This window comes from Orussus abietinus, unplaced genomic scaffold (genome assembly GCF_000612105.2).
Source record: "Orussus abietinus isolate OABI.00-Male unplaced genomic scaffold, Oabi_2.0 scaffold252, whole genome shotgun sequence".
Classification (NCBI taxonomy): domain Eukaryota; kingdom Metazoa; phylum Arthropoda; class Insecta; order Hymenoptera; family Orussidae; genus Orussus; species Orussus abietinus.
Window position 1 is genome coordinate 23,959 of NW_019394400.1, and position 25,908 is coordinate 49,866.

At 40.9% G+C, this 25,908-nt stretch overlaps 2 protein-coding genes across 6 annotated transcripts; both read right to left on the reverse strand.

The window, feature by feature from the left end:
• Positions 1–2,239: 2,239 nt before the first annotated feature.
• On the reverse strand, positions 2,240–11,028 carry LOC105697060 (serine/threonine-protein phosphatase 4 regulatory subunit 4). 4 transcript variants are annotated; one of them, XM_012420038.2, is made up of 16 exons: positions 10,815–11,028; positions 9,895–10,145; positions 9,731–9,804; positions 9,399–9,505; positions 9,033–9,262; positions 8,846–8,968; positions 8,653–8,762; positions 8,242–8,439; positions 8,004–8,162; positions 7,741–7,923; positions 7,184–7,630; positions 6,947–7,100; positions 6,779–6,872; positions 6,619–6,671; positions 6,456–6,495; positions 2,240–5,570 (listed from the first exon to the last, which is right to left on the reverse strand). In XM_012420038.2, the coding sequence occupies exons 1-16, from the start codon at positions 10,859–10,861 to the stop codon at positions 4,583–4,585; spliced, it is 3,258 nt and encodes a 1,085-aa protein (XP_012275461.1). In that variant the 5' UTR covers positions 10,862–11,028; the 3' UTR covers positions 2,240–4,582. The 4 variants fall into 4 exon arrangements, with proteins under 4 accessions (XP_012275461.1, XP_023287922.1, XP_012275460.1 ...); XM_023432154.1 differs by having other exon boundaries at positions 2,240–6,077; XM_012420037.2 differs by having other exon boundaries at positions 6,601–6,671.
• A 5,167-nt stretch (positions 11,029–16,195) lies between these two features.
• LOC105697048 (rho GTPase-activating protein 20) lies at positions 16,196–25,397 on the reverse strand. Of its 2 annotated transcripts, none has more exons than XM_023432156.1 (8): positions 24,704–25,397; positions 23,533–23,721; positions 22,780–22,935; positions 21,806–22,023; positions 21,519–21,645; positions 20,111–20,772; positions 19,558–19,856; positions 16,196–18,717 (listed from the first exon to the last, which is right to left on the reverse strand). In XM_023432156.1, exons 1-8 carry the CDS (start codon positions 24,761–24,763, stop codon positions 17,522–17,524), a joined length of 2,907 nt encoding a protein of 968 aa, XP_023287924.1. In that variant the 5' UTR covers positions 24,764–25,397; the 3' UTR covers positions 16,196–17,521. The 2 variants fall into 2 exon arrangements, with proteins under 2 accessions (XP_023287924.1, XP_012275441.1); XM_012420018.2 differs by having other exon boundaries at positions 16,196–18,720.
• Between the last annotated feature and the right edge of the window lie 511 nt (positions 25,398–25,908).

Here is a 25,908-nt window from a genome sequence, read left to right on the forward strand (position 1 = left end):
TAAAAACGAACGTCGGCAACGTAGGTATTTAGAAAAATCTTCTTTACCGAAGTCCATCAGGTTCCTCGACGTGTTTCACTTCACCTTAAAAGTTGGGAATAAGGTAAAGACGCAGGTTTTGAGGAAAACAGAAATTTATTTTATTAACTAAGTGCGGTGTGTGTACAGTGAAGGATTTAAATTTAGTGCCCTGTGATATTATCCGTAAGATTTGGTTTAAATAAAACTTACAGACAGCTAGACAGAGGTACGATACGAAAAGGTTTTGATATTTCCTCACGATCTACCATCGTGCGGTTAAATTAAATCTACGAAGTATCGAATATCCCGTGCGACATCTTAGGAAGAGTTGGAAAGTAGTTTTGCAAGAGAACAACTCTACTCGATAGTTATTCATAGAGATATTAGATTTTTAAAGATCATTGGATAAAATATAACATCCGTAAATTTAGTTTCTCGCGGGGGATATAATCCCTGCGTTCGAAAGACCTTCGAAATGAATATATTCCTGAAAGCTACACGGAGTTCGTTAAATTTCGACGAAGAATAATTTACACAGTGATTCGAAAGTAAGATCTGAAGTGTATCTCTCGCTGTAATATAAGTTAGTGCTAAATACAGCAAGCGATCATTCAGGGTTTAATTATAACGACGCTAACGATCCGTCGGGACCTCTCCGTCCATAGTAAAAGTGACTAATCTCTACATACCAACTCGAAATAACATTTAAATACATACATATTTTCCCTGTTATATATATATACGTATATAACGTCTCTCTAATAATACATTAATCTCTTACTTCCTTTCTGGCACCAAACGATAGTATTATTGTAGATCTATACAAAAATAAATGGAATATTCAATGATCCGTCCCTTTTGATCGGTTCTCCCAATACACGATACGACAATTACCATTACCCCTTTATTATACCCCGTCGTCTAAGAGCAACGTCTAATTGCGGTAATTCCGACTATTTACTCTTAATTACTCTTCTTTGCGAAATCACAATAACGGCGCAAAATGGCACGACGTGTGGCAGATTGAAGAAGCACTTTAATTACAACCGCATCTCAATGAAGGAACTATGTAAAAATGACAGCATGTATTATATGTGGAAACAAAGGGTCGCAGCTTTACAATCAATATACGTGCGTCGAATTGATTTTTCTCTTTCTCGTCACAGCACAAAACTCATTAAGGTGAAGTGAACCCCCCCCCGTCAAATCAGTCGATTCGAAAAAGACACTTTTTTTTAAGGGTATTGGTAAGGGTCCGAAACTTTGACACATGACTCGTGAGCATTTAATTATCCTGACACTTTCAAAATTTGGGTTTTCGAAGGAAAAAGAAAGGCGTCGACCTCTCACATTTCGTTCGATATACAATTGAAGGCTCGATATGAAAAACGAAAGTGTAAGGACAATTGTTTAACGATTTGGAACACTCTAGAAATCGAGAAACTCGCATTTGAATGATATAGAGGCAAAAAAGTGTCTTACGCGCTTCTGTGCTAAAACGAAGTTAACGCGAGGCCTCGGAGAGAAAATTTAGTTGACAGTAAAATCACAGATGGCGCAGGGTGGCACTCTAGAGCCAATTAGGGCATCGAAAACCACGAATCCATGGGATTTCTGGAGTTTCCCTTAGATGTCTTTATAATTATTGTACGGAAAGAACATATTGAGTATGCCATTTAGTACAATACCCCGTATAATTCGGAAAAGTTGTCTATACAGATATGAACGTTGGTAACGTAGGCATTTAGAAGAATCCTGTTTGCCGATGTCGATCAAATTTCTCGACGTGTATCACTTCACCTTAAGCTCATCGATCTAGTTCGATTACGCCATTGCGAAGTCGTCTTCGCGATCCATGATCACCTCCAAACCACATAAATACGGTTCAATATTGTATCTCGTCTTCGTCTACGCGATTAAGCTTATGCTTCTACATTTTATCACCGTGTCAGACTTTCTTTAATAATAATTTTGCACGTTCTTAGACGTGAGAGAAGATGTGGATGAAGTTTCCAGTCGAACGTGGGTTCTCAACACCACAGTAGTTCGGTATATGAAAAAAAAAAAATGGCCCTGTGGTTGTTTCATGAAACGAGATTTCTAGACTTCTCTACCTTTATTTTACAGACCTCCTTTACGGACTTATCATGTTCGCAATCCGCAGCCATTTACCCTCTTCGGATAATCTATTATCATGACCTCTTCGTGGACGCAGGTCTTGTGCTGCACAAATATATAATTTATTGTTACGACTTTAGTATACATTGTTCTTCGGTTAACGGAGCGTACGTGACTAGTGCCCCTTACTACTGTTAACGATATACCTTTGTTTAATATTAACGGGCCTAGGAGATCATCCCAAAGCACATTTTGGTGTCTTCATTGATTTAATGAACGAATAATTACATGCAACGCGTGCGCGCGAGAAATCGGACCGATCGATTATGTATTTTTTAATTAAATATAAACTTTCCCAGGTTTACCATGAATACTGGTACTTTTAATTTCTATACATTGTTCCTTTTGTCGGAACGGTAGAACGTTCGCTATTTGGATAGCTCTGATGCGTTTTATTAAATATTTAGAACCCTTTCTTTTCAGTAACAAGGGAATACACTTTAATAAATTAATTAATGTCATTTGGTTCCCCTTTGGCGATACGATCGATTGGTTCAATTCTTACGGGCGCTTCGTTGAAAATGTAAGCAAGAATTATTGCATTCATTGTAAGGTAACAAACATTTAACGAATTCGTTGACATCTCTAATATTGCTCATGCTTTTAAACTGTTACAGGAATCGGATTAAAATTGATAGTGAGGGATGATCCACAGGGCAGTCATGGGACTATTCTATATAGTTAGTAGTCCAACGTTCTAACTCTTTGTTGTTCCAGAAAGGAATTAATCGTAATTGAAATATTCTCATATTCTATCATTTACAAGGAAAAGTGAGCCTATTCCATAGGTAACTAAATCATTAATATCAGTGCTGCATCTCGAATACAAGACAGTTAAAGTAAACATTTCTTTTCTTTCTTTTTTCTTTTTTTTTTTTTTCGTGAGCATATAAAACTATTTTCCTCTCGAGTAAAATGGTATACATCACGCCTTGGCCAGGTCGTAGAATTGCAGGCCGTGAAATTAACAATAATTAATAAAATATTTTAACTGCAATAATAAGATCCAAGCTATACCGCAATAATTATTTGTAGACGGAGTAATCGCTAATATGTCGAGCTAGTGGCGAGTCTCTTCGAAAAGTAACTGCTCGCTTTCTTTTTATACATTTTTATATTTAAATTTATCCATAGACTAGTGCCGTTATTCATAGATATCCCTTATATTCAAAAGTTTGTTAAATATCAGGGATGGCTAGTCGAGCATAAACCTACACTAATTGCTCCAATACTGGAATATTACGCACTGTAACTAATAAGTCTACCTAGCGCATTAGAATCTACCTTACGACAGTAATAGCATCAGCTGCTTCAGTAATTGTGACTTGTACCAGGGCCTGAATTTGAAAAAACCCATCTTCTTTGTTATGTCCTTCAGCCAGAATTCGATTATACCAGTACTTTACTAATTATTATTTCAAGTTTCAGGCCCCGTTCAAAGAAACTATCGGGCCAATTACACTAATCGCATCTAAGAAAATAAAAATAGCTCGCATAATCTCTCTTAATATTAATCGTCTTCATTTTTCATATTTAACAGTCTTCCGGTTCACGTTTTCGATTGAATTTTGGTGTTGCCAACGCGTAGCGCTTAAAAGATAAAAGAGAAACTAAAGTAAACGATTTTCAAATTACGGAAGCTCAGTTATAATGGTAAGTAAGGCCTATGGTAACGGAATTGTGTACGAATGACTCATGCAAATGACCTTCGTATAAATTATCCTGCAAATATACAGTCAGAAATCAGATAGGCAAAACTATCTCCTGAAATACTGTGCAGTACAATAGAATAAATTAGATCTTGGATTCACAAGTAGACGGCTCCGAATAATGGCATGAAATTATGGTAAGTACCGTTGGTAAGAACGAGGCAGCGTAAAATAGACGGTACTTGAAATTTCATTTTTTTTTTCTTTTTTTCCTTTTCAAATACCCTGTTCGTTTCTCGAATCAATTTTTTGCCAAGCAAGTAAATACACAAAGACGAGTAAACTTCTTTCTTTAAAATTACGTTAATCAATGATAATCACCACCAATGGATATGCAATCGAATAAAATTTAAATTCAAAATAGAAAACACGTTTACAATATTCAATGATAATATTGCACAACAAAATTCATACGAATTGTCTGCTAAATATGGAACTTGCATGATTCAAAAGATAGGCCATTCGTATAAAACCCAGAGATCTTCACCTTTGGTGTTGACTTGTGTTGCTAATTTAATTCTGCACATTCTTGAATCTTAATTACAGGCAAGTTCCTTACAAGGCAATCAATTAACGTCGACCGAGTTCATCAATGTTAACCAAACGAATGTGAAGTATCTCGAATCAAAATAAATGCATCGATTAAATAGCAATGAACCGTAGAAATGCAAATTTCAGAGTTTTTTCCTTTGCAGTCGAACGGGTAGCCTACTATCTCTGGTCCTAGGGCTGCAAGCCCTACTAGGCGGTGCCGTCTGGCAATGTATAATTTTTTGGCAAAGCTTATCGACCTCCTCGTCGCTCGAGCTAAATCTACTAAGAAATCGTTCCCTGGCGGAGCTCTGGAGACTCTTTCTGTCCAAATCAAAAGACAAATGTACCACAGGTCTGGTCGGGCTGGAAGCTCTAGTGGAAGGTGCAGTTCTACTACCGGACGAAGAATGTGAGATACAGTTTCTCAACGGAATTTTACTAGAGCCTTGATTATGGTTAACATCCAACGTAGAGTATCTCCTAGAAGCTCGGACGACCCTGTCAACAGGAGCAAAATCCACGACCTCCATGCTATGTCGTTTAAATTTCGGTTTCACGTCCTTCGTATCGACGAACTTGGTGCTGTTGTAAATCACGGAATGACGTTTACTCCTGTCAACGACACTCCTGGGTTGGGTCTCATTCCTAGCCTTCGACTTATCCTTCTCCAAGACCATGGAGTTCCTTCTGAACTTGTCATCGGCAGACTTCATCTGACCCGTCTCAAAGCCGAATCGGGACTTTTCCGGAGGAACTCCAGCCGAGTACCTCTTCGATCTGGCTTCCGACTTTCCGAACAGCTGATCCTCCTTAGACGACCGTTGGCGCAATCCATCCTCGAAATCCACCGAATTCCTGTCGCCCTTCGTTGGATCTATGACAGTGGTCCTCAGTTTGATGCAGTCCTCGTACTCGGACGAGTGCCTTTTAGTTTTCCCCTTATCGAAAACGGCGCTGCTCCTCCGCGACCTGTCGGCGCTTCCTTCCCTTCGATTCCTGTAGATGATGTCTTGGAGATTAGGTATCTTCGAGGTGCTCTGGCTGGTCGACAGCTGGGACGGGATGCGGATTCCAGCGTCTACGAGAAACTCGTCGTCCAGCAGGGTGACGGGTATCTCAGGCATGGAGCTAAAAGCCCAACAAGAGTTGTAGTGAGCGGCGTTGGTCAGGGCGCGAAGAGCGGCCAGGTCCGGGCCCTTATCTTTACTATCAAAGCTCTCCCTCGTAAGTAAAAAGTTCTGTAGGAACTCTTGCTTTTCACCCTTTAATTGGGTTAGTACGAATGACTTAGTTAAGTCGGGGCTAGGGTAGTCGTGTTTTTGGCTCGATTGCCCGCTCGTCCTCGGACAGTCCACGTCCGCGTTAAAGCAGGGACACCGAGAGACTTTGGTTTTATAGTCCTGCTCGCTTGGGTTCGACATGGCAAGACGCGTTTGCACGAGCCGTCCCACCAATTCGTAGCAGTTGCACTGGGGCTTTTGCAAATCGTATTGATTGCACGAACTTCCGGCGGGGTTAACTGAGCTTAGGCTAACGTTAGAAGCGGATCGGCCGAGTCTCTCCCAGGGGTGCGTTAGTAAGGTGCTGTTGGACGTGAGACGCGCCCAACTCGATGTTAAGTTGTCGCTAGAAGTACTAAAAGCACATGGATGGCTTATAGGTCTCGTTAGTATTCCCAACCATTCATGCACATATCTTTTCCGATCATGCATACATATCTCGGATTCGCGTCATCGCATGCACGGAGGAAGGAGGGTCTCCCGTGGATGCTGCATTTCCCATGAACCTCCATATGACATTGACTTACGATGCAATTTATGTGCTTTATGTCACGAAGGTAGGGATATGGTAACGTACGTAGTAAAAGCTAGGACGTTAGAACGCGAAACAGGCAAACGGTTCTTGGTTTCCTGTCTCTTAATTTGAACACTTATTGTCTTGTACAAAACTTTACGTTTTGTTAAGATACCGTCTAAGACTGTAATGTGGCTAGATTTTTGTACGCCTGCGTACCTTGCTTTTGACACATCCGATGGTCTAGAAGTTGCGCTCTCTGTAACAGAAAAAAGTATATTCGTATATGAAATAATTTGTGATTCAAACGACGCGACTTTTGTTTCCATTAAACGACTGTTAACCATTTTAAAAAATTGCTTACGTTTGTTCGAAAACTTACTCATGGAATCACTCATTGAGGATGGTCTTCCCCTGGTCAGAGGTTGTTGCGACCTAAAAAATGCAGACATGACTCTTTTAAGTAACAATGTCATTTCTTTCTTGGGTCTATGCACCATCAGAAAATGCATGCTTTAACAATACCACTACGATGAACATACATAGATCTCGATACAGTTTCCATCGAAAGAGGTTCGCTTTGTTTTCCACCATTCGATGTATGAATTTCTCCACTGCTTATTCTTCCCTGCCCATCTAACAATGCAACATAAATATTAACACTCGTATTATGCAATTTCCCCACTTAAAAATAATAATGTTATACTGACCCATTTTTTGAGTTTGTTGCTTCCGTCCCACCTTTCCAGTTCCTGACATGAGTGGCACCATGTTCGACCTCTTCGGAACCATTCCAGCCAATAGTTTCTCCTCCTCATATTTTCGCAAATCTTCGCTATCGAGTTTGTGTACTTTGGTTTGAGTCTGCAAAGTATTATTCAAAAAAATATTTAGAACTACTGCAAAAGGTGCTGTCAGTAGGTTACGCTTTTAAGATAATAATTTACCGATTGTCTTTCATATTTAATATCGATTCCATCCATCTTGTGTATCGCACTTGTCAGAGCGGCAATTACGTCTCTATCTTTTTCATTATTCATTAAATTACGGACACTCGCTTCTAACGTAGCCAGAAGCTTTTTGTCAGTAGGAAGTTGCAGGATACTTTTTAACGTAGGTAACAATGTGGCTACTTTCAGCCTGACATTTGCCACAGGATCTTCGGTCAAGCTGAGTAGTGTGGTATAAAAGTATTCCCTGAAGTATATAGACGAGAATATCACCATAGCTTCTATCATCATACGGATGAACAACATTCTGACATAGCAATTTTGACTGCGAGCAAAATCCGTGTAGATTCTGTTCCGAAGTTCAGTCCTTTGCATGGTCTTCAGATTGTACCTTAGAAAAGTAAGATACGTTCTGCAAGCAGCTAATCGAACTGGATTTGGCCTCTAAAATGTAATAATTGTGTAAGTAATAAATTGCGATGTAATAAAAAAAAAATATATAATCATAAATGTACAGCCATCAAATAATTCACACTATTAAATCTAAAACTAACCGCGTTCAATGCTCTTGTCACAATCGTAGGAACAAAATAGGTATAAATGAAATCACTTGGAAAACATTTTGGCAATGTCTCAAGCTGTTCGAACATCAACGCTGAAAGTCGCCAATTGTGCGTGGTCGCTATTACAGCTTCGCATTTTAATAAAGCTCGTCCTAATTCAACAACCGATGAATCCTGGGGTAATAAAAGCAAATTTGTATGAAAAAGATGACCATTAATTAATTTAATTCAGATGCATAATGTAATAAAGTTACCATTTGTCCAGTTCCAATCGAGTGACTTTGCACCAACAATTCTAGCGTTCCTGCTATGTGAGGAACCAAACCTTGCAATACTTCCTCGGAATCATCTTTCAGTAACCTTACTAATACTGCCCTTATGGCTGCGTTACGTGATCGTAAAACCTTTGCAACCTACACGATGCAATACAGGATGAAACGCATCGAAAAAAATTGATGTTTTCATTATTACTAATACGTTATTAGTTCTTACCTCGTAAATGCCACAAGCAATAGTTCTCCGAACCATGTAATAAGGATCTCCTGCTAAATCAGTAAATGTCGCGAGCAATGATTTTAGTTCGTCTGGCGTTACAAAGCCACTTACAAAGACAAACATTGCAGGAATATTGAAAGCACATTGTCTGCGACATTCCACGTATGTTTCGTTCACGAGGGGGTCATTGCTTACCTGGAAAAATAAAATCCAATTAAAGGAAACAGCGTGATAATGTTCAGAGAATAATTCTTAAACCCATTAACAAATTGAATAAAGTATATGTATACGAGTTCTACTCGTACCATTGAATTCAACGGGTTAGGAAGATCTAATAATTTTAGTGAAGAATCCTCGAAGTGTTGTTTTTTACGTATTATTAAAAATGCAAATGTTCCGTTAACTCACAAAAGGAAAATCTTGTTTTGTATTTTCTTTCTTCATGGATGGTATTCCCATTTGCGCAAGTTGTTGATAATATCTTAGAAACCAGGCCCTTTCGGGTGGTTGTAGGGATTCTATAAAAATGAATTAATATTCATAATGAATTTACATTCAATATGTTTCTATTAATTTTCACTTATTGGTAAAATGTTCTCACCTTCGAGGCCGAGGGCAAGCTTGCCAAATCCCTCAGAAATCACACAAACCACATTATCGTCCGATTTAAGAGCACTTTCACATAGTTTTCTCACAAGCGGTATTATAATACCCTTTATTGTTTCTGAAAATGGCAGTGTATTATTATTAACTCTAAAAGTGCATAATTATGAAAGTATTTATCTTACCTTGATGAAGCTGAGGCAACAAGTGTACTATTGTCTGTACAGAGGCGTGTCTTACTATACTCTCTTCATCACTAGCTAATTCCACAAGAGATGGGAGCAATAGTGGTTTTAAATGTTCGGTCCCCAGACCCTCAGCAACGTAACGAAGCTGCAAACATATGCATGCACGCACTTCGCTACTTACATCTTGACAAAGAGATTGCACGGTTGGTAAGACTTCTTTTTTAATCCTGAAAGATATTTTATACAGACTTAATTTAATGTACAACTATATACCAATAAAGTACCAAAATAATAATGTAATATCCAGTTACTAAACGCTTTCGATTACAGTAAAAAATAAGAATATAAATATTTAATACTCACATAGCAGGATCAAATCGAGTGCAAATCTTTCCAACCAACTTGCAGCACATTATTCTCGAACTGATGGGCTGAGATAGTTGTCCTTTGTTTATAGCTATTGGAAGAATCTGTACAAAACAAAGTAAAACAATTAAACTGATTAATTACATTTATCTAAAACACTAGTGCAATGTAATGAAACACAATGTACAGAATCGAAACTCTGAATCAACACTTTGGAATTCATTTTTTCTGTTTTGTATGTCAAGCAAAACTGAAATAGGCGGTCTTCCTTCTTGTCAAATAGTTAGAAGTTAACTACTGATGTTCAGCAAAGAAAACTTGTTATTTACCTCTTGTCTTATAACATCTATGGATAGTAACTCGATCACGTCCAGTAAGGTCTCCAACCATGCATGAGCTACGACTATAATTAAACATGTTTATATCATTGTACAAAGATACTAAAATTTGTGCCATTGTAAAAATAAAAAGTAAGTAGAGAAGATCATATTACGTGGGTCTCGGCTGTCTAGCGAACTTAAGATGCCATGGAGAAACGTTTGCGTAAAGATTGTATGACTGACGAGCCGTTGTTCCAATATCGTTTTGAAGGTGGATGAAGCAGCTACATGGAACTCCGTGGAAGCAAACTGCAGAGTTTGCTGCACTTTGGGTAATACCCTCGTTATACATGATTGGGCGTCCGTAGCCAAGAGGTTGGGCAAAGTCTGTATGACACTCAACTTTTGGATGTCATCTCCTTTCCTGAAATAAGCATTATTCAAATTAGATTCAAAGTACTACTAACGTAACGAAACTATTCACAGGTGGGGCCGATGTGCTAATAATACCTCAACTCAAATGAGTCTCGGCCAGAATGGAGGTTCCACAATACAGTTACCTATTTACCCGATCAGGCGGAGAAGTTCAACTGTATAATTGTCGCAATCGATGACACGATCTCATCGAACAAAGTTACAAAACATGCGTCATACTCGAATAAGAAAGAAAAGAAGTATTAAGTCAGCCTTTTTCAAAACTACATCCAGTGTTCCAGAGTATAATAATCAAGTGACAGTAGATATGGTAAATAGAGCAAACTGTCCCTGAACGTTCTTAGAATCACGCCGATTGCTCACGCAAAGATCTGTCCCCGAGAGGGGATAAACGTAATGCGTTCGAGATACAATTTGCATGCAATTAGTGCATCCATCTATGCGAGTGTCCTACACAGCATCGTAAATACTAGTTGTGGATAACCTAAAACACGAATCCTTGGCCTTGAACGGACGAACGTCTCGCTTGACGAGTATGGTTCACCGTTCCGGTATCCACATGCTCAACCAACCCGATGTATTTTTAGTGCGCCGAAGGGACAGATAAAGTCATCATCGATTGCAGTTGCATCTCCACGGCGGAGATCATCATACTTACTCGTCGAGAGCACTCTCAAACGGAGGTTCGCCTTCTTCTTGCCACATCTCGAAGGGTCATTTTATCCGTGAATATAACAGAATCCCAAGAGCCTGCACCTTGGCAAAGACGTTTGTGCATTCATTTCAATGAGAAACGATTAACACGGGAGAAACGGCACAACCAAACGCAACGGAGACCGATGACAACTAAATCGGAACCCGTGTTATCCGGCACATAATGTACGGGCGACTGCGCCCGAGCGATGCCGGACGTGCCCGAAAGTGGCCGAAGTCTTACGCCAAGATGCCCCCGCTACAAGCCTGTCTAATCAAGAAGAAGAGGGAGGCGAGGCAGGGGACAAACCGAGAGACTTCCATACAGGGTGTCCCAAATAATCCCCAAAATTGATGGTTGGTGAAATTTAAGGCCCTTTAATTTTTCTCTTAAAGCATTATTTACTGAGTTATTAACGATTAAAGTTGCCCATCTCGGGTATGGAATTCAAACGAGCTAGCATCGGCGCAGAGGCTAGACTCACATCCGAGAATTAAATGATTTAATTAATTAGTAACGCATTAATTAGTTCCGACATGCGATTTCAGAGGTACTCAAGTTGTAGTACTTAAATTATTGTCATTAATTTGAGGATGAGAGAAAAATTGTGTGAAAAAATGAGTGTCCGGGACGCGCGCTGAGCGTCGTATATAAGTTCGAGATTAATTAACCTTAATCGTTAATGACTCGGTAAATAACTACCCGAGGGAAAAATCAAAATGTTTCCACTTCATATTTTATTAATTTCTACAGTTTTAGGGATTACTACGAGTTCTGAGACATACTGTATACATTTCTCTTACCCGCCCCTTGCACGCCACATTGCGCAATATTTATACCCATTTAATTATCCCTTTAATTACATTATTATGAATAATTCTACACAAATTTCCATTTGCGTTTCAGCATACCATTTACAATGAAATGACACGATAAAAATCCCAGGGGTTCTTGAAATTGTACAAGATGTCATGTCCAGGAAGATGCCCTCTATTCTTTTCTATGAAACGTGATTAAACATTGTTATCATCATTATTACGACAAGTGAAAAGAGAAGATCTGGTCTCGACAGACGGAGAGTACAATGAAGCGTTGCTACAATACCTGACATTAATTATGTTTCACCTGGGGGTCGATTGTGTAATTCGAATCTAGTGAAAATGCTAAAGGGGAGCAACTCTCCGATTTTAGTTCATTCCTGTCTGGCCTGATTCTTTATTTTTTTCTTTTTGTTAATTACAATGCGTAAAAGACCGAGTGACGCGTCACAACGCAATCCCATTTTATGTCAACGAGTAGCAACAGAGAGTAGCTGATAGTTGCATATACATATTTTTCAATTTTTTAACAACATTAAAACCTAAATCGGAAGTCCGCGTGTGAAACTCGCATTTGCCCTCCAGGACAAAATCTGGAATTTCCAATTTGGAAAACAAGTTTTAATTCCCCAACCGTTAATAACATTTCCGAGTGAATGAAATTCATCCGAATAATGAGAACCAACCCTACCCTCTATTATGCAGCCAATTAATATCGTTCGATTAGCTTCCTCTCCTTTGGAGACACCCTCCCCATGGCGAGGATCTCAAGTCTCTTCGAAAATTTGGTATCGGTTGCGGAAGAAACCTCGTTGCATTTAATGTTCTATTCATGGACCACTGGACCCAGAGCAAGATTTACTTTTGCTGCGAATCGGTAGAGTTTGCAGGCGTGAATTCTATTCACACCTTTACAGTCTGCAGCTGTTGGCGGTACGTAGTGTGACGTGGTTCTACTGCGACATGCGAGGCTGTGCCATCTGACTACCATTTTCCGGCGCGCACTTCCCCCTGGCGGTCGACAAGGTGAAGCGTGCGTTGCGCGCGGTTGTCGGGTCGTATGCTCGTCTGCACTATTAACGATTGCTTTTGCGCCATACTTAAAGTCGAGTGTTTTTGTTTTTGCATTTTGCGTTACGGTAGAATTTACTGGCATGACAATGTTCGTGCCGTTAGTGTCTGCAGTTGTTGGTGGTGCAAAGTGTGTCGCGTCGCTGCGACATGCAAGAGGTTTGTTCGGGTTGACTGCACTTTCTACACTCGAGGGCAACGAGTGTATTACACTTTCCTTGAAAAGTGCAGAAGGGTAGATACACTTTCATCGACGTCCCGAACACCAGAAACCTCACGAAAGTCCAAGATGACCGATTAAGTAGAGAGGTACGCGATTTTGAGGTTATCTGTATCGGACAATGATGAATACGAAAAAGTAATGCTTCTTCCAGCCTTCCTTCTTGAGCTGTCTTCGTTTTCTTCAAATCCTACAATTCGTTCTATTATCTTGTAATTGTAGAAGATGAAAATTCCTTTCACGAATTTCAGGTATTGAGGATCAATAAGGATCACAATATTATTGCAGTAGAATGAAAAACAATTTAACTACAACAGTGAAAAATTATAGTTTAGTTCATTCCAACCGCGGTTACGTAGTAATACATAATTATTGTAAATTTTTTCAAACATTATGTACAAAACTAAAACGCTAAAGCGTTCTATACATGAAGAAGGTGCATTAATATTTACTTCTATTTATATTACGTTGAGATGTTACCATAAATTTGATATTTTCCTGTTTGTTGGTCTTTTCAATTTTGAAATTTACCGCCAAATTCGCGGACTACCCTTCTTGCACTCGCTCGGGATCGAGGGTAAAAAGTGTAGAGAAAGTGTACACTCGGTGTATATTCACTCGCAAAACGAACGCCAAAGTGTACACTTTTCGTAAAAGTGTAGAAAGTGTAGGCAAAACGAACAACCCTAAGGTTGTGCCATCTGAGTTCCACTATGCGGCGCGCACTTCCCCCTGGCGGTCGACAAGATGAAGCGTGCGTTGCGGCCGGTTGTCGGGTTGTACGGTCGCTTGCACTACTAAGAACTGCTTTTGTGTCGAAAGTAATACTTTAGACCCTTCTGACAGAAACTTTTTCTTGCTCCTGGCGAAAGTGGTCTCTCGAGTAGGTTAAGATATTGTAAAGTTAAATATTTAAGCAAGTTTTAAAATCATTTCTTCCCGAGGGAAGAAATGAGCGAAATCCCATGGTGACATCTCAAGTCTCGTAACGGATAGGTGACACGATGAGTGTCTAGGTAGACGGTTTAGTGTTCCTAGATAGGCCCCATTGAGCAGCAACCTCCTCGTGGTGGGCCTGGGGAATTGATCGTTTGACTTGCACGAAAATGCAAGAGAAACATTAATTCGCGAATGGCTGCTAGAATAACTTTTCTTGGGATTTTTGCATTAACTATATCTTAGACATCTTTAGCGGTCAACCAATTTTCAATTTCATAGTCATAATATTTAACGGAATATTAAGTCATATTTGTTATCGTTCTGTAAAATTAATTTTCATCTCTGAATTATGTCGCGCATAGAACTTCTCGTAATTCTTCGTTTGTATGTACAATGTGAGTTATAAATTCAAACCGTTCTTTAACTGCAGTGGTATTGGCACATATATGGTACGCTATTCTTAAAACGTTGTCCATCATGTTTTCAGTCTAGGGATTTCGTATTTTCACTCGGCAGGTACAAAATCGGATGAATAGATTCAAGTGAGATGAAAGTGCAAGAAGTGAGGACTTACCAAAAGTACAAAATCAACCCCCTGGCCACCTGTCGGTGCTTTTTTCCTTTGAGTTAAGCTACCTTTTCACTCGTAACATTGCTGCAAAATTGCGTGCAGCAAAACGTTCTAATAGATTGGGATATCCAATATGAATAACGGAGACAAAATTGCATATTAATCCGGGCGTTTTGCTGCATGTAATTTTGCAGAGACGCGGCAAAAAATCGTTTTAATGGGAACTGACCGTTGAGCTTCCTATTGGTCGGTCGTGATTTCGCGCGTAAAAACTCACCGATGGTGACGCCGCGCGTCCATTCGCGTCTCCGAGATGGCTTGATAGATCGTGGAGTAAGAGTTAAATTATACATATCTATATGTTGCAGTAATTGCGCTTCGATTACGTAAACGGAGAGCCTTGACTCAGTACCCAATCGGCAATTACGCTATGTTAGGTCGTCAAGGCTTTCCTGAATTGATCGCGGTGAGTAAAGCCGCGATGATTCGAGCGAGCTATCCGAGGAGACTTCACCGCCTACGAAAACTTTCTAAAAATATCCCTCAGCGTGTACAGCATGCCGAGGATGCGTCGTCGCCGGGGACAATGCGTACTTTAGCGTTTATAACTCACGTGCGAAAAGCGAAACTCACGAGGTTACATGCCACAAAATGTACATACATGAAAATTTAATTGCCTGCTGAAAATTCATATGACCGCCGCTCACCTCTCTCGCGGCGTTTTATTTCCTTACGACTACGGATTGCGAGGCTATAAACAACCGCAGGTGGTGTCGTTTTAATTTATGCAATAATGTTAAATCATGTACTTACGTTAAAAGATGTAACGCCCGTTCTATTGGCTTTTGCTCCAAGTTCCCGTCCAAAGTGTGCCTTTTCAGTTGCTCCTCGGTCTGGGGAATATGTACGGGGGTTTAAGGTGTAATTGGGAAATTATAGGGAACTTTTTTCCAGGAAAGTTTAATGGCTACACTCACCCTGAGATCATGCAACACTGGCCGGTCTAATTGAAGACTCGCAAATTCCTCGAGCTCCATGCTTCGTTGATTTTCATTATAGAAATAGATATAACCTCAATTAGCCCCAATGAAACGGAATGTGAACTGGAGTCCACCCAGAAGTTGAAGTGTGAGAAACAAAAACTGTCACAGTGAAGTTCAGGTAGACTCCGCGAAGTAGTATAAGGAGATACAACGTCATGTATTGAAATCGTTCCCACTTTTGGGATCCAAGATATTCAGATTTTTCCAGATCTAGTGCCAAGACCGCCTCCTCGATGAAACTTTGCAATTAAAAATTATCGTCTATAAGCGTGTTCGCTAGTTTTTATCGCGTTAAAAACATCACATTCTGTATATCATGCGCAGATTATCGTTTCACTTTGCGTACCTTAATTGCAAAATTAAAAGCATTTAGGGTAATTTACATCGGTAAAAAATGTTTTAGTCCCGTAAGATTGGAGTTCTCTCAATTTCCGCAAGTAGCGCTCACATCGTTAGATCAGCGAAAATCGAAAATCTTGGATCCCGATTATGAAGCCATTTTCTGTGAAATCGACTATAGGCGTCATGTCTCCTTATATTTCTTGATGGTAGACTAATTAAGGCTATTATTAATCTTCAGGGGCAAAGGTGTAGAAATTGAGTCTACAAAATGGAATGCTTTTATAACAATTAAGATCGATTGTTCAGATTTTCATGTGGTTCAACAAGGATGACTTGTTAGCTGTATAAAATAGGAAATATATTTACTTCAATAGTTTCGTCATATATAATTTAGGTATAAGTATACATATTATTTTAGTGGCATCGTGTAATGTATATTTTTACGTTTATAAATTCAGCGATATAAAAGTTTACAGATATATTATGTACAAAGAATTAAAAATCTTAGAGGCAATCCTCTTGCTATCGTACTCGCTAAGATAATATCGCACTTGGCTTCATCCATGCGATCAGCGTGCGATCGTTTCTACAACAATGTCTGTACGTGCTATACCTATAAATTAAGTTACAACTGTTAGGTAATTATTAGTGTCATGTTTTGTTATACGAGAGACTGCTCTTAAATCGATTCGACCGACCTCTGCGAAACGAGGGATAACGTTAATTTCCGAAATGAGGCTACTCCAGGAACTCTCGATTCGACCATTTAAAACGTAGAATGCTTTGTCGAAGAGAACTACACTGCGAATTCTAAAACATGTCCTCTGACTTTACTCTACCATATATTAAACAAAAATAATTCCAACAGTCGGTCTTGAAATCGCGAGACATTTACTTCGTAGGCTCCTAAATATAAAGCCATCGACGCAAACGAATTAAAAAAAAAACGACCTATTCCATTTTTCTTTTCTCTACAAGTGGTAACGTTTTCTCGTCTCTCGATCGGCGAAATGTAAGCACTCGATCCCGGAGGTATTACTTAATTTTTGGTCGATCAACAGCGGCAACACTAAGACTAATTTCCTTTTGACAATTACGGCCAAATGTAGCAGGAGAACAATCGCGAGAACACTTCGGACACATTATTCAAATTACAATTCCTACTTATACATCGCCTCGACTCGAGTCTTGTCATATGTTCGCGCTTTATAGTCTTATCTAGTCTTAACCGTAGCGTCTCTATATGGATATCTAACGACTTATGCGTTAAGGCTGGAAGCACCCTGAATCACTGAATAACCGCTATAAGATCGTTCGACGAGAGCGTCTCTTGATGCTGACAACACAATGGTACCAGCGAAACGACGCCACATCCGCATAGCTAGTTTCGTTCCATCCCGTTTCTAGATCCGTGTCTGATTGAAGGAAATATACATAGAATAGTTGGATCTAAATCCTCGACACCTTGCGCTGCGCTTCGACGACGACCTTGCGGAGAGGTCTCCGACAGTAGACAGCTCGTACTAACAGTTCATTTGCTTCGACTAGTTTTAGTCACACCGAGATCACGAGTTCCACCTAGTAAGCTCTGAAGAACTGTCGGTGTCTCGGCTACGACTCGGCTCTTTGATTATCCAGGAAGTCGGTCGACCCGGTCCGTCGTGTTTTCAGACATAGCTCTCATCGTCGACGACGGACCTGGTGTACCCCAGGTGTCTCGTCGTGATAGGCGCCCTGGGCTGAGGTGGAGGTCGATAAGGTGGAGGCGGCGGGAGGGACCTGGACCTTCCAGCAACCTTGTGCCTGTCTTCGAGGCTCATGTGAACAGGTGGCAGATGCCTGAGCCTCGGCGGCAGAGGTGGAGGGGTATCGGGCCACGTCCTCTCGGCGTCTTCGTCGTCTTCTTCGTCCCCAAAGACATCTATCGCCTCGGCTTGCTTAAAGGAGTACAGATCGCTCCGCTCCCTGGAACTATAGACGTCATTGACCGTATCTCGGTTCCCATAAATGTTCCCATCCGACTTCTCGTGCTCGTAGCGTTCTGTCCTGGAGTCTTTGCTGACGTAGATCTCGCTCTTCACCTTTTTGAACTCGTAGAGATCCCCACTGGAATGATAACTGCCGTTCTGCGAGACCGGCGACTCTCTGCTGCCGACGTAGACCTCGGACTTGACCTTCTTGAACTCGCTGAAGCGGTCTTTCTTGAACTCGTACCTGTCCGCGGACATTGGGGAACCTCCACTGGAATCTTGCTCGGAGTCGTGGATGGACACCCTCTCGGCACAGGTGTCTGCCTGGGAGGATCGCTCGTATTCGGTTCGTAGGTCCCTGGACACGTCCATCTGCGACCTGAAGAGGTCCTTGCAGTTTTCCACGTTCTCTTTCATGGAGTCTTGTCTGAGGTACTCCCTACCGTACAGGTCTTTCTCGTCGAACCTCTCTTTTCCTCGTTGCTCGTGCTCGTCCAGTTTCGTCCTAGGTGTCCTCTTCAGCTGCGCTCTGAGCCAATCTTGTCGTTGGAAGTTTGGATTAGGATAGCACCCGTTGCCATTGGTGACCTTCTCCTCTCTAAAACCATGTTCCATGGAGCTTGGATGGTTCGACGTTGCCGTGTATGAATTTATTCTTTCTTCCCAGCCTCCGTAGACACGAATGTACGCTTTGCCGTTCGATTTGTCCTCTTTCACGAGAGGCTTGTCGAAACTGGAGGAGGAGGCGTTCACTGCTGAGTCTTCGGAGCCCACAGGTGATTCTGGGATGAAGAGCTGGCAGTCTGAAAGGGTCAGACCGGAGTCACGAGACAGGGACATGTGGTCCTTCCGGGGTGGCTCCGTCAGGTCGAGGCTGTCCAACGAAAGCCCACCTGCTGCAACGAGAGAAACGAGTCATGACGATGTCTTTTTTAAATATATAAATCTTGAAGTGACATGAAAGCGACCGCTGAAGGATCTCGTTCATGACACATATTTTGAACTATGTACAGAATTATTTGAAATTTAATCTCATGAATGCAGAGGCCCTAAGGAACGTCCCGATACACATGATACTTCGTTTTTTTAAATGTTTTTTATAAACACTTTTTTTATTTTCCATAACAAATTGACCTTCATTGGTATTTGGACTTTCTATAGGACCTCCGTGTTCACGTGGTAAAATTTCATACGGTTCGGTACACTCAATTCGGAGTAAAGTTTCATGAACGATTAACCCCTCAGATGCCGCTTTCACATCATCTTAAAGGGATGTGAAAGTGACATCCGAAAGCTCAATCGTTCATAAAACTTTTCTATGAACTGGGTGTCCCAAATCATTTCATACTTTAAAACGTGAATACGGAGACCCTAAGATATGTCCTAAAACTCATGAAATTTCATTTTTTATAAACTATTTTTAAAATGCCTATAAACAAATTTGAAAAGAATTGAAATTTCATGAGTTTCAGGACCTTCCTAATAGTCTCCCTATTCACGTTGTAAGGTTTCAAACTATTCGGTAAACCGAGTTGGGAGAAAAGTTTTATAAACAAAACCTCTTCGACGCCACTTTCACATCACCTTAATGAAATTCATTTACTTCATATTATCTCTACTATTGACAGTTGCTTGTTGAATGAAATTTCTTTATTGAACATCGCTATGGACCTCTAATATTATATATTTTAAATCAGAGGAAACGGAGAGGGTAACGATTAAATTTTGCTCACAGTGCAAACTGTCGGTGCTTTCCTCGGCTCCGCTGTCGCTCCGCTCTTCTCCGAGAAGCTGAGTAACGCCTTCGCCGAAAAGAGCTTCGCAGTGACGAATCAGCATTTCGGTCAAGGTAGGGATGTCTCGACTTCGGTCTACCGAAGGATTTGGAGGCCACAGCAAACTCGGTCCGCAGCAAACTCCTAGGTTACTGGCGCACATTAAATTGTGTTTCGATCGCCTCGCCACGTGATGCAGCACGCAGATCAGGTGCGACAACAGGGTATAGTTCGCTTTCGGCAGTCTATCTAAAATACTGAAAAGGAAATAAATATTTTCATTAAATTCCCTCTACTATATTTCACTATCCATATTTACGCCTGTAATTACGAAAATGGTCCGAGTAAAAAATATAATAAAATGAATTTAACCCATATTTTGCGTCACATGCCCTTAAGTTCCAATAATGTGAGTTACATTTTTAATAAAAAGTTACTTAGATCGCTTTGATTATCTCGGCCACATTTCAGCATGATTTCTTTATAAAGACATATTTTGTCAAGGACAAACCTCTTCATCGTCTGTACGGGATTTGCCGCTCCAAGACTCGCCATCCATAATGGGAAGAGATGCGAAGTAAGTAAAGGATCCGGCAAGGATCGCAAGAAGTCCTTAAGAAGAGCGGCAACGGCGATAATGGGAGCATCTTCTAGACAGCTCGGATCACCAGTCGACTCGATCTGATCTCGTAGTTCACGAACGATCCTGACATTGGCCGATTTCCTGAAAATCCCCTGCGTGAAGGGACCTTTGGCGAACAACTGCTGCAGCATCATCAGCACCGGTTTCGGCAATCCATTCTCATCCAGGCGAGATAAATTAACGCCAAAAATGTTCGGGTTGAGAGAGAGGGATCTTCTCAGCAAACCGGTGATCTTCGACTTGTTCTTCTTCACGGGTGACTTGAGAACCGGCCTGAGAATGAAGTGACAATTGTCGTGGCCGCTCTTGTTGCAGTGCTCGAGGTCGAAGCCCTCTTCTGCAGAAAGGGTATGTCGTAAATTCGACAGCTTGACGGCGAAGGGTCTTTCATGGCCAATAAGAGGGTAAGGGGCTTCTTCGGAAGACGTCCTCGCCCAAAGTTGAAAAGGTCCCTGGAGGTCCAGCAGTCGAGTTGCTAAGTTGACACACGCGGCTGCCGTCATCTCGGAGCCCACCATTATCGTCTTGCACTGCAAAAAGGATGAAATTAATTTTACAATACTTTTGCAGTTACTAATTCACATTAAAAATGCCGATAATTTCCACTCGAACACCCTGATAAAAATCGGTGGAGATTTACAAACATTTTTACACACATCATAACTGATGTTTCACACAGAAAAAATATATAAATACACGTAACATTGTATATTTACCGCATCGATGCATTGTTTTACTTGAACTGCATGTAACATTATATTGTAATTCCCTTTAACTTAACTTAGATGCTACGTATGGTATTACAGAGACGATATAATTTTACTGCAACGTATTGTGGCATTAAGAGGATGTAAAAGTGGCGTCTTAGGAGTCAATCGTTCATGAAACTTTTCTCCAAACTGGGTGCACCGAATCGTTTCAAACTTTACAACGTGAATATGGAACCCCTGTGGTAGGTCCTAAAATTCGCAAAATTTCATTTATTATAAAAAAATTTTGAAATATCTATGAACAAATTGTCTCAAAATTGAAACTTCATAGGCGTCAGGACCTTCTTTATAGCCTTTATATTTACATTGTAAAGTTTTAACTGATTCGGTACATCCAATTAGGAGAAAAGTTTCATAAACGAAACCTCTTTGATGTTACTTTCACATCCCCTTAAGCCAACGATTTTGAGTGTGTAAATTTACGGGGGCATTTTTATCAGGGTGTAAATTCGGCTTAATCGTAATTATCGTGTATAAATTAAGGACTTTGGACATTGGCAACTTACGTATTCGGTGTTCGTCTCGTTGTCGTGGTACACGACCTGGATGTTCGTGTCTGGAGGTTCCTTCATGCTCTCTTCGCGGACGAGTTCGGTGAGTCTTCCCCACCACAAATCCCTCGCTGCTGCAGTCCTAAAAGCAGACGCGAGAATACTTTAATGTCTTCCAGGATGAATTAACGAGACGTATGGGAAATTAGCATAGGAAATTGATTTAAGGAATTAGCGGAGAAGGCTTGCGGCTGACGGTTGCAAAACGCATTAACAGGAAGCTGTTCTCTGGTCATACTTACATGAAGGTTGCCACGACGTTCGTGGTTGGCCATCCAAGGACGAAGCTCGTTTCCTGAGATTTGTTCGATTCGGCGACCTCCTCGATATGGCCAGCCGTAAGCCAAAGTTCGCTCATTCGTACCGACTGCTTCAGCTTGAAGTTGCCGCCACTTCTAGCCTTCGCGATCAGCAGGAGGTCCGTGAAGAGGAAGAGGTGCCTCTCCTGCGACTGCATTCCCTGAAATGTCAGCAAGAGTCACGATATAGTTTAAATGCCGCAATGGGATAATCGACCAGCGAGTTCAACAAATTCCAAGATCGCTCATCTAAGCCTAGAACCAACCATGAGCCTGAAGAAATGGTCTAATTAAAAATTGTACATGATCTAGATCTAGAATTCATACTATGAAATATTTCGCATTTGGCTAAAATATTTAATTTTAATTTTCAATAGAATGTTCTATCATATTCGGCAAAAGTTGATGACTAAGCTTGTAATCGACAATAATCTTAGAGAGGCGAAGGTCTCATAAAAAATGGTATATTATCTAGAGTTCATCCCATGAAATATCGTGCATTCGGCAAAAATATTTTATTTAAGTTTTAACAGTATATTCTACCATATTCGGTAAAAATGGTTGACGAAGCTTGGAATCAACAATGATCGTAAAGAGGTGAAGGTCTCATAAAAAATTGTACACTATCCAGAGTTCATCCCATAAAATACTCTACAATTGGCAACAATATTTAATTTGAGTTTTTAATAATATGAACATTTTATCATATTTGGCAAAAACAGTTGTTTCAAGACTTTCACGAACAGAAGACGATTTCGGATGAAATTCTGCAATGAATCGAGGAAAGACGAATACAATTAGAAAAATCGTTTTTACACCCGAAGGATATGTTTTACAGGTCTTTGAAAGCACATCGATATTTGAGACGTTCATCTACAGTTACAATGTTAGTTATTCCAGATGCAAGTAATACAAACCGTGGTAAACTGGACAGGCGTTTCCAGGAGGAACGTCCTCGGGGGTGATTTCGGGGCAGGCACGTTGTTAACGGCATTCAAGGACTTCTGGGAGAGGACTCTGGTCAGCCTCCCCGTGTTTCCGCCGCTCCTTTTCCGTATGAGGCTCTTCATTTTCTGAGAGACAAACGAATCTCGTTTTACCGCGATTGCTCCCATCCAAGTCCCGTTTAGAGGGCTCCGAGTGATGGATGCGAGAGTGCGGACCACCGGCGGATTCCCGTTCCCCCGGGCGGGATTGACTGACATGCTTAAGCCGCGATTACACGAATTCCAGTGCCCCCTATATGGATTCGTATTAAACCACCTTCGGGTGTCACAACAGCCATTCTTCCCCGGCGTTTCGAAACTGGCGATCCCCGAGTGGTCCATGACCCTTCCGTTGGCACTCGTTCCCTCTTATTCGGAGAGGGGACGACGCGCGTGCGTAGGGCTCGGTACAAAATGCGCCAACTAATCTTTCTAATGGCCGACATAATCCACGCTCTTGACAATACCTCCTCTCGCACACGCCCAATATGCAAATAGCTTTCACGCACCGAGCCCACGCGACCGCGAGGACAAAGGGAGTGTTCACAATATGCGCGTTCTTCTTTTTTTTCTCTCTCTCTCTTTCTCCTTCCCCCTTTTTCCTTTTTGCTTTCACCCGCGCGACTCGAGGACGAGCCTCTATGTGAAATTAAATTAGGAGGGAAGGCCTCGAACCGTACTTACCGTTGTTAGGACATCCCGCTCGTGCAGGCGTAGATTGTCCCCAGGGAAGAGCTCCTGGATCCGGTGCAGGTCACCCTCGAGCTGGCCGCGCTGGAGAACGGCTCCACTGCTGACGCTGCCGTTTCCGTTCTCCACCACGCTCCTTGCTTCCTGGCCGAGGTACCTCTCGTATTCGGCCAGCCTCTGGACCTGCGATTCAAACGAAAATTTAGAATTATCACCGTGTAATATAAGTTTCCTGAAGATTCTGCTCACTAATACATTTAAACCAAGCCATCGATCAAGCTATATGCCATTTGATGTACAACTGATTTTGTTCTCGTGATCTACGTTACGACAAATGTGGAATATTGTGCGTTTTAATGAACTATGTTACGACAATTGTCGAATGATATGAGTTTTAAATATCTACGTGACGACAAATGTGGAATATTGTGCGTTTTAATGAACTATGTTACGACAATTGTCGAATGATATGAGTTTTAAATATCTACGTGACGACAAATGTGGAATATTGTGCGTTTTAATGAACTATGTTACGACAATTGTCGAATGACATGAGTTTCAATTATCTAAACAATGTGCGATTTGTCGCTCTTTGTCGCGATATATTTTGGAGAATGTGTATTTTAATCATCTCCGTCAAGCTGTATACCATTTAACGTACAAATGATTTTGTTCTCGTGATCTATGTTACGACAAATGTGGAATAGTGTGCGCTTTAATGAACTATGTTACGACAAATGTTGAATGATGTGCGATTTATCGATCTTAGTCGCGATATATTTTGGAGAATGTGTATTTTAATAATCTCCGCCGTGAGAAATGTGGAATAATGTGCGTTTTAATGATCTGCACTACAATAAACGCCGGATAACGTGCGTTTTAGGGATCTTCGCCGGGTGAAATATTTTCCCACGTGGAATAAAGCGCGCAATATCTGCGCAAAAACTGAAAATTCATTGAAGAAACTCTGTTACAAGAAGCGAGACCAAGGTATCGTTTGCGGAGTAACCCGTCCATGTCTCCTGCTCAAGCGATGACTTACTCCGCCACAACCGACTGCAACCTCCCTCGCTGATTCATAGCTTTATTATCATACGGCACGTGGTTAATGCGTTACTGTCAATTACACATCCGCAGAAGCAGTCATGTGCACACGCATACCTACGTTTTGCGAATCCGAGGCGTAGCCCTCGTCGAGAAACAGCTCCGCGTATTTGATAAACATTTTCCTATCAAGACTATCAATAATCCGGAATGATCATCCGACGAGTAGAACAGGTCTCTACTCTCGCGGCTGAGGTTCGTGCCAAGTCCGAAAATACCTCGTAACCCACTGAGCCTATCGATTGACGTTCAGCTGTTGGTACCTCTTAATTGACAATTGTAACAAACTTTCGCAAAATAACGGAGTTAATGTTCACCGACGAGGCGAATATATTTACATGTTCTTCGTCAGGAAATGATTTATTTACAAGAGCGAATTTTGTTCCAGAAATTTTCTAGCGTTTAAATTTTGTTTTAGAGTTAAGAGGTTGACTGCAACTGGTGTAACACGTGTTCTATCCGACCTTCGTCGAACGGAACGTAATCACAGGCTTCCGGTTCACTTAGCGGAAATGCGAGTTCTACGGAGCACCGATCGTCGTGCTTGACATCCTACCAACTGGCCGGATGTATGATCGTACCCTATTCTTGAAGACTCGTACACGCGGACTGATCAACTTCCGTGAACTCTCTACCTACGAGGGTGACTCATCGCTTCGAAAATGGAAGAGATATAGCGCCGCGTTGGTCTTATGGTCCATCGCGAACACGTGTATGTGTCATCCCAATATCCCGCCTTGACAAGACCCGAACGCACCCTAAATGGATGCAGAATAGCGAAAGTCGAGGAGAGAGCTATACGGCCCGGTAAATTTCTCGGCCTCGGTCCTACTCGAAAATCGACAAGGGCCGTGACCATTTATAGGCTGTTAAAAATATTCATTAAATCCATACACTTTTAGTACATAAGGTTATACTACAATTCTAAATTCGGTCTTAATAGTAAATTCATACACGTGACAAAAAATGCATTGCACTAAAGAAATATTTCTTTGAACAGTACCAGAGAAATATTTTGTTAATTCGAAAAATAATTATTTGACTCAAATAAATTGTCATAACTCCGAATAAATGCTGCATCCTATTTAATCGAGTTTATTTGAGTCAAACAATTATTTGACTAAACAGAATATTACTTTGGTACTATTCAAAGAAATATTTCTTTGGTTCAATGGAAATTCTTTCTCAGGGTATGTCTAAATAAATGTATAATTTCATAACGTTACGTTATATTTTCGTGAAAGAAATATAACGCATAAAACCTTC

Coding starts and splice junctions, on each gene's coding strand:
- LOC105697060 (XM_023432153.1), bottom strand. CDS start 10,861: ATGTGGCAAGAAGAAGGCGAACCTCCGTTTGAGAGTGCTCTCGACGA. Junction 8,969..9,032: donor GTTGCCTCAGCTTCATCAAG/GTAAGATAAATA, acceptor TGCCATTTTCAG/AAACAATAAAGGGTATTATA. Junction 7,101..7,183: donor TTAAATATGAAAGACAATCG/GTAAATTATTAT, acceptor AATACTTTGCAG/ACTCAAACCAAAGTACACAA.
- LOC105697048 (XM_012420018.2), bottom strand. CDS start 24,763: ATGTTTATCAAATACGCGGAGCTGTTTCTCGACGAGGGCTACGCCTCG. Junction 21,646..21,805: donor AACGTCGTGGCAACCTTCAT/GTAAGTATGACC, acceptor GTCTGCTTTTAG/GACTGCAGCAGCGAGGGATT. Junction 20,773..21,518: donor ACGAGACGAACACCGAATAC/GTAAGTTGCCAA, acceptor TCCTTTTTGCAG/TGCAAGACGATAATGGTGGG.